At 46.1% G+C, this 8,739-nt stretch overlaps 3 protein-coding genes across 3 annotated transcripts; 1 reads left to right on the top strand and 2 right to left on the bottom strand.

The window, feature by feature from the left end:
* Positions 1 to 279: 279 nt before the first annotated feature.
* Positions 280 to 1,451, bottom strand: PHALS_09276 (N6 adenine-specific DNA methyltransferase, N12 class; the record flags this gene model as incomplete). Its single annotated transcript, XM_024724746.1, has 2 exons — positions 280 to 283; positions 385 to 1,451. The coding sequence occupies 2 exons, from the start codon at positions 1,449 to 1,451 to the stop codon at positions 280 to 282; spliced, it is 1,071 nt and encodes a 356-aa protein (XP_024575592.1).
* On the bottom strand, positions 1,452 to 4,145 carry PHALS_15365 (uncharacterized protein). The gene has a single exon (XM_036407396.1). It carries the CDS (start codon positions 1,936 to 1,938, stop codon positions 1,732 to 1,734), a length of 207 nt encoding a protein of 68 aa, XP_036263104.1. The 5' UTR covers positions 1,939 to 4,145; the 3' UTR covers positions 1,452 to 1,731.
* PHALS_09275 (hypothetical protein F443_05430) lies at positions 4,146 to 4,895 on the top strand (the record flags this gene model as incomplete). The annotated part of the gene is made up of 1 exon (XM_024724744.1): positions 4,146 to 4,895. The coding sequence occupies one exon, from the start codon at positions 4,146 to 4,148 to the stop codon at positions 4,893 to 4,895; it is 750 nt and encodes a 249-aa protein (XP_024575590.1).
* Positions 4,896 to 8,739: the final 3,844 nt, after the last annotated feature.

The raw sequence follows: 8,739 nt of genomic DNA, 5'->3' as shown, positions 1-8,739 counted from the left end.
CGGCGTCGAGCAGCGGCTACACGCGGGTCCATCCACGTGGTGGTCCGCGTTTTGTGGTCTACAAAGTAGACACGTCCCTGGCCGTCTATGAGTTCTTCCCAGCCAGGTGGTAATGGCTCAGCTGTGGGCAGATGCCATGACGTCTCACGAGTAGCGTGGTTGACGTAAAAGTAGCGCCCCTGCGCATCCTGTACACGTTGCCACACGCCTTGATGACTACTCATGACTTAATCCAGCTTTTTGATTATGACGTTCGACGCACTCATAGGACCTTTTCTGCTATCTGTTCCACGTGTAGACAATATAAATTAATTTCGAGTAAGATTATTAAACGATCACAGTTTGTTTGTTGAGTTATCAAACAGATTGAAAACGAATTCTCACTGAGTCCTGCAGACAAAGAGCTGCAATACGCTGGGTTGACGTACACGTTTGATTTGATCGCTTGTGTTAAATTCGAAGCGATAATCGGGCAATGGCATTTCCTTCAAAAGCTTCCAAATCGTTCCAGCATTGTCGTCACCCCGGAGCAGCTGCAACGTGGTCTTGACAAATTCTGGTCGAGAGCATCTTTTTGGCACGACAAACGCGATGATGCGAGCACGCCAAACTAATGCGGCGTGTTGAAAGAAACAATGCACAAGGTCCCTCTTGTCATCACCTCTTGCACCAAAGGGCGGGTTGCCAACCACTACTACAGACTTTTCCACAGATATCGAGCTATTGGACGCCAGAAAATCGCCTACATTGACCTGCGCTTGCAGTTTTCTTTTTTCCGGCCACGCAACATTTCTTGCAGTTTGCTTAACATTATTCTCAGCTATGCGTTGCAACCGTTCGTCGATTTCATAGCCGACAACATGCTGCGCTCCTTTTCGCAGCAGTGCCGTCAAGAACCTGCCGTCACCACAGGATGGCTCGAGCCACACGACGTCTTGATACTGCTCGACCAGCAATTGCTCCATCACCAACTTTAACACCTGATCTACAAGTTCTTTACTGCTAAAGTACTGCTGCAGGTCTCGAGCATTTTTCTGTTCTTCGCGTACGGTCATGCGCTTGGATTTGGCCATGAAGTATAAGCCGTCATTAAGAAACTCCTGCTGCTGTGGAATCGGCAATTGGGCAAACGCGATGTTCAGCCAGTCTTCACAAATCTGAACGCTCTTTAGCAACTCCACACGCCAGCCAGCCGCGCACTCGCCACGCATCCAGTCGCACGTCATCAGCTTGCGCAGGCGTTTGGTTGGAAGCCTGCAATGACCAATAATGTTAGAATGCAGTTGGCGGTCCCAACTTTGAAAGTCCGCCAGATCACGCTCTAGTACTCGAGGCGATGTAGTAGGTGCAGAGATCACGTCATAATTGTTTCCGCTTGGGGCTGCGTGCGTTAATGTCAACAGTATACACCCAAGATCTGTTCTGAAGCCTCGCAATTCCAGGTATGTCATCTTACAAAAAACAAGGAATTTAATTGTTATTTTTACATCGCTGTCACCAAACGCTGATGGTATACACATTCCTGTATCCTCTAGAAAAATCACAAGTCAGTGCCTTCACGCCACCACTATTAACCTCTAATGCGTAGCCTGTTGCAGTTGGCAAAGCCTAGCACAATAACTGTTCACTGGATGTTTCTTCGTTCAGTGTGGTGAGTCACCTGGGCATTGACGAGTAGTCGGCCGTGGCATATGCACATATGTGCCTAGATCTTCCCGTCGTCGTTTATGTTCATGCCGATATGTTTGCGCTGTGCTCACTTGGCATTAGCGCTTCAACCATTTGCCATCTTATAAGCAAATACGTCCAGATCACATATTGGTGCGAACGGTGACGTGCGACCCCTTGCGGTGCTATTATAGAATCTGGGCGCTTTGCAGGAGTCGCCAACCGTGTAGCCATGTTTCTGCCGTGTACCGCTGTCAGAGCTCTGACCATGCGGCATGATTCACGTCTCTACCAGGCGCTGCAGCGTAAGAGCGTTTTCATGCTGACTGTGATTCGTAATAGCTACCTTGCTACTTAGAATGGTTTTCAATTGACAGCGCTTGTTTTTTGTTCATTAGGCACAGCAGTCACAGCAGTGACGTGCAAGTGAAATGATACCTCAAATTAGCTGCCGCTGTGATTGGAGCAAAGACGGCTGCGTCCTGGACGCAAGTATCGCATTCAATCAAAGCTGCCGCATGTATGGTAATGTGAAGCTTATCACAATAACGCTCTTCGCAACGTCAACACGATGATAAAATTAATTCTGTTGCGAAATCCCAATTTCGATGCAGTTAGTACGCGCATATGGAGCATTTTGAAGCGGGCAATCCGTTCGAGACTCTTCTTAGGTCATCGAAACATTAAGCTAGCTAGAACTACGCGCTCACCGCGTTCACATGCTCTGTTTTAGCTTTCTTTTTTTACTCTCTTATTTCCAAAATACCAACTGGCTTGTGTTAACTGTGGGTGTAAGGCCGTGCTGAAGGCACCTGGCTGGTCTGTGGCGGTAGGGCGTGCATCAGACGTATCCAAACCTACTTAGTATGGTATGTAGTCACACGGCGACTTTTGGTTGGTCTACTTGGCGGATCGAAGCGAATCAGGCCGTTGCACGCCCACACTGCGAGGGAAAGATATTGGGTCGCGGCGCGTAGAGCCGTTGCGACATAACAACCATGCTTAATGTAAATTTTATTGCAATCGAGCCTAAGCAATTCACCCAGGTGGTCCAGACAAAACTGATTCATTGACCACCTTAATATTCGTCGCAATTCAGTTACATGCATTGTGCTCTTGTCCGCATAAAAATCTAATGAAGATCTGGCGCTGCTATGACCCCCGTGTTCATAATTGAGCGAGAGAGATGGAGCTTGTTGACGACAATGATGTTCAACACGAGCTTAGTCGCATGTAAAGAAATGCGACCGGTGATTGCGGTGGAGCAGTAGAAGGTAAGCCTCTCTTGTTGCAAATTCCATGTAGAAGATGAGACTGCAGCACAATACAAGTTCGGTCTCTTCTTGTACTTAGCGTAAAATATAGTTACAATAAACGGAGCATCGTTGCGTCTACTACGATGCTTCTCTGCCGAATAGCGGAAATGTTTATGGTATTCTCAAATCATTTCTGCATCCAATGGCAGTTTGCAATGTGAAGTCAACGCAAAAGCATACGGCTCGAGGATAAACTCTGCAAATGTGCATGCATTTCTCCAAACCTGACTTTCTAGATTCCCGCAGGCTGGCTCAAACCAGCAAAGATCCCTCGCGACATGAAGTTTAAGACCGCACCTCGCACGTGCAGGTATAACAGCTGGATCAGAGGGGACATTGCCAGACCACGGTGAAATCGAATACCACGACCGACTTCTTTGCTATTTTTCTTGAACACATCGATGGATGCATCATTTTTTGACGTCAACTCAGCAAATACAATCAGCGAGCTGCAAACCCTTTTTAAATCGCAGTCGTCATATACCATGTATCGCGCTCAGCACATTCTTGGAAATCCGCGAGCGGTAGCTCAGTTTGCTTGATCGAAAAGCTCTATCAATGACAATCACAAATCACCGTTTTCACTCGCTGCTTGTAAGAGACTTCACCAATCTACGAGCGGCATGGCGACGCTTGCTCGCAGGGTTAAAAAAGTATCGTTATACATGTCGTTGTTGTGCCAGATCCCACCAAAAATCCACAGCTTTCTGCCTTAATTCTGCTGTTTTGTAGCGACAGCACTATTGAAACATGACGTAGAAAAAGCCTGGTTCCGACTTAACCTCGTAACGTGTGCTGTCGTTACGCTGGACCAGAGCAGGAGCTATAAAGCACTTTTGTATATACAGCAGCACGGTAGAGTACCGGTATTGGAAAATATTTTACATAGGAATTTGAATCAAAAGTTTAAGTAAGAACATAGCTCAGTCCAAGTAAAGTTGCTGTACCGCAACCGCTGAAAGTCTGCAAGACCTTATACATGGTACCGCGGTCATAATCGTCATCGGGATTAGGGTGTAGGTCTAGAGAGTACTGTCCAGAGACGCCACCGTCTTTTCTTTTCGAACGGCCCTCCTCGCTCCCGCGCTGCACCCTCATTCGATCATTTGCGCTGCCATTGTTACATACTGCATCGCTGTCTTTAAGCAAGTATCTGCGAATATGGACATCACGGTTCGCGTTGAAGTGCAATATGTGGCGCCTGAAAATGCTCTCATTCGCGACGTGCTACAAATGTTCCGCACACCCGCTTGGGTGCGTTTCATGGTTCGTTATATCTCGCCGCACTTAAGAAATGCCGCGCCTGCCGACAAGTCTGTCATGGATAGTCTCCCTTCCTGGATTGTCAATAAAAACAATACTCTTAAGGTGGGCGCCAAGCGCGCAATATGCAAGGTAGCCGTCAGCTCTACGTGTGCACAGGATTGTGTTATCTGCTTGAGTGGCCTCGAGAGTGGTGATGGAAAATTCGTATTGCTGCCTTGCGGCCACCAGTTTCATCTATTATGTATAAGCTCGTGGCTCAAGTTGCGAAGTACGTGTCCAAGCTGTCGGTTCCAGTTCCGTAAGGCCTTTTCCGGTAGTTACGCTGTGCGCACACTTAATTCGGCGCTACTGCTCAAACAAGAGCACCGACCGTTGCCAAAGGAGCAGATTCTTAACACGAGCGTAGGCCGCGAGACCATTCGTGCTGTTGTTAATGTTACGCTCAATCAGATTGATGCGCACGCGAAGCAAAGTCAGTACCCGTGCGTTCTTAATGCACTCATGATGCACTCAAATGGCGACAGCTTTACTGAAACTGCGACAACAAACACTGCGCTGTCGAAGCAAAAAAATAGTGGTAAAGGTGATAAAGAGACCGATGATAGCGACAACGAGCAGCGTGCCAAGCGAATGCGCATAGCCTAGAATATTAAAGTAACGAAGCTTGGGATCGATGTAAATTATGTAACACGACACATGCCCTGGCCGATAGAGGAAATGCCAAATTTATGAAAGAGTGTATTTTTCTTGTCGTAACACATGGACATGTATCCAACGTGCAAATCGCTCTTCCTGCAATGATTGTAAACCCTCTTCTTTGTCTGAGCTGTACAACCTCAAGTCTCATAGCAACTTGACGACATGTACGGAGGATTACGCACGATGATTGCCAGCCGCGCGTAAGATCAAAGCTCTTACGGTACTGTACCGGTAGGAGTACAGTAAAAATGTCATGCTTACGTGAGATGACCCTGTTAGTGATTAATTAGTGTGTAAGAAAGAAGATTTGTATCTAGTATACTTAGGTGACTCTCCACAGTATCACGGCCGTGGACGCAGCATTAGCACGGGAGCCATAAAAGCTGAAGCAGCTTAGTATAAATGCCGCTAAAATTATAATTGAAGCGTGTTACGACTTGTAAAGCAGCATATACCACGTCTGCGAAAGCGAAGGCTGATGCTCGACAATTCTTTTTCATCTATGGTATCACTTTGCTTTAATTCAGATAACAGAAGCCTACCAAATCAATATTTTCTACGCCTTTTAATCGCTCAGTTTAGCGTCGAGACGATTTCGCGTAGTCCACATTTAGCGTCACAACGAACAATGATGCCAATTTCGTGTCGTGGCTGTGTGACTGAAGATGACGTCGTAGAGTACCAACAAGAAGTCGATTGGTTCTGTTTTAATACGTAGCTGGACTCTTGTATCTTTGTCTTGATTTTGAATGGTAAGAAAAGAAATTATTCTTCTTGGACAAGATCACGCCGTAAGAATCCAGATGAAATGCTGCAAAAGCTGTGCAATTATGTGATATGATCGATTGGCGACGACGGGATCAAGAATTTTTAAACTCAAGGAAATATTACCGCTGCCTAAAGACAAGCCGAGTAGGATCAGCACCAGTGCACTCATCGATCGGATAAAAATTGGTGGGCCGACGGTGTATCACAGAATCGATGAACAAAGTAACAATGGTACGAACGTTGAGGCACGGAACTTTGAATCTCTTATAAGGATAGAAGCAAACACGGTCAAAGTAAATCAAACCCCAATTGAGCTCTTGCTCTTCAATTTTGTGAAGATAAGGTTTGGCTGGATTCGATTGCTGATCACGGCATTCAATTGCAAAACCACATATAACGACATCGTGACTTTGTTAAGAAAGTTGAAAATGCATGCAATCGTTTTCGCAGATAGAACACGGATCTGTTCAATGAAGGGTCATCCATCAAGATCGACTTCCTGTTTTTAAAATGGCTGCATATGCACAATGCTGCTCTTTGACTTTTGGCTCATAGCAACAACTTATTTGTATATGCTTTCGCGCCCAAATCACCGCGAGTTTCAAAGAAAAGCCTTAAGGAAACAGGAGGTGGTCCTTAGTGAGCTATCGTCTTCAAAATCATGTGTGGCTTAGCGGTCGTGAATGATATCGAATATGAAAGCGTCGTTGTTTGTCTAAAGATTATTATCGATAAAGGCTGGACACCAAAGAATACAGCGGCCATTCTGGCATGATTCTTGAAATTATTTAGCAACGTCGTGGTGGGATGAAGCGCACAAAGACACCACAAGATACTACGAAAAGAATCATAGCGCAGATAGATGAGATTTTTTCGCTTATTTAATAGAGTTTGCCGCATTTTATATGCAAACTGGATTGTTAATTAAATTCAAAAGTAATTTAGCACCTAATGCTGCCCTAAGGCAGAGGGTGGCCAGCTATAGGAGATCGTGGAGACGCAGCTCTCTCTTCAAATGACCGTTCCACATTTGACTGGCTTGAAAAAGCGGGATCGTTATATGGCTTTAGCACGCCCCCCGCATAACACAGGATGTGTATTTCGGGTAACAAAAGAAAAACTAATCTCCTTTCTCACTATCGTCCGACTTAATACATAAACACTGAAAGTAAATGTAGTTTTTACAGTTACCTCCCACACTACATATTCATACGCTTACTGTCTGCCTCTCGCACCTACATGATATTTTTGAACATCCATACTCTCAGCCACAGCGTCGCACACCCTGTGGATTACGATCAATCTCACCGCGATCAAATCACTGCTTTTGTTACGATAAATATAATCTACAGCGCAATCTTGCTGAGTGGGAGCACTTCGAGCGAGCAGCGCAGTCGACCTACGCAAGTGCTTCAGAGGGTCTCCCACCACGCGATTTATACATTTCGTCTGGCCATCTATTTACGGATGAGTAGTGGTGGCCATGTCCGATCTAGTGCCTGGTACCCTGCGGATCTCTATCTGACGCAATGACCACCGGCAACCATATTAACGAAGAACTTAATTAAAGAGCAACTGTGCTGTATGTTCATCGATAGTTCTATAATTGACAGCAGCAAGATGTGTATCTTGCTCAGATGGTTTAATAGACCGCAACGCCGGCATTACACAACGCGTATTTCGGAAGACTTGCCGGAACCGGAAAGGTGGGTATGGGCGTCGACACATGCGGCGAGAGTTTAACCTTCTGACATGGTTCATGCTTATTGGGTCACCAATTCCTAATATTCACCAAGCCATATGCCTTTTATAATTCAATTTAGCTAAATCTTCATTACAGCAAGCGTAGGAAAAGAGTTTCGGGGCAAATGTACAGCGGGGCTGCCGTAGCTCTTTGCGCAGAGGAAGATAAGCTTAGGTCACCGACCTTACGTTCTTTTTAAGTGCCAAATACGAGTGTAGCGGATACGAAGCTGTATCTAATTGTTTTTGTCGTGGCAGAGCCGCCGCCAATATCTATGACCTTAGAATTTCCCAATTAGTATAGTGATACCTAATTAGTATAGTAAAACATATTTAATATGCATTACTACTGCCAATCCTGACACGAAGTGCTTCTTGTTACGGTGTAGCCACACCACTGTGTGATTACACCAACTAGTCTAATTCACACCTATGTACGGTCACACCATCCTGTGTGACCGGGGTACGTGTAACCCCGTCACACTCTCCCCCATTAATCCACAATTCACATTTAATTGACGCCTCATACGAGGCTCGCGTATCTGAGACACCGTCACGTCTCAAGAACGTCCTTAAACATTCTCTGCTCTATAAGACCTGTGTCTATGCCACGCAAAACACCCAGCCCAGCTGGTTCCGAGGGCGATCGCGGGCAAATCCCTTCTACTTCTGCACAGGGTGCATCTCCGGACAGTACATCCGCGGCTTCACGGGAATTACATCCAAACCTTCGGCGACCGAGCGCAACACACCGCTCCCGCTCGAGAACCCAGTGATGCACGTGAAGTGACAGGTAATTCACTGAGCACTGTTCACGCTTTGAAGCAATTACTACATGCCAAGAATGTCATAATCGGAAGAGGTCCGAAAAAGTTTGGGCAAGGCCCTTCAGATGCGCGTGAAGTGGCACGTTATCCACCGGACGAAGACTCTGGAACTAGCAGCTATTCATCAAATGTTGTTATTACACGCAAATACCTAATATTACCTGGTCGTTTTGCCATTTTGCCGAAATATAGGCGATTTTGGTGTTTTTATGGCATTTTCAGTCAATTAAAAAAGCTCCAATTGAGCAGGTAGTGGGGCACTAGACGACGCCGAGTGCGTCTTCCCACTGGTCTCGATTAGACGTAAGACCTTCATAGAGAGAAGACGGCGAGGCCATATGTTATTTACAGGACACAGGGCGTCGACCCTGACCCAGGGTGTGTCAAACGTAGACGATAGCGCACAGCTATACACCCTCGTCAGGAAGTCCTAGGCATCTTGAGTAAGGCCT

The sequence above is a fragment of the Plasmopara halstedii genome, assembly GCF_900000015.1.
Source record: "Plasmopara halstedii genome assembly, contig: Scaffold_410, whole genome shotgun sequence".
NCBI classification, from domain to species: domain Eukaryota; phylum Oomycota; class Peronosporomycetes; order Peronosporales; family Peronosporaceae; genus Plasmopara; species Plasmopara halstedii.
Note: the sequence above shows the minus strand (reverse complement) of the source record. Positions and strands in the feature narration are given on the sequence as shown.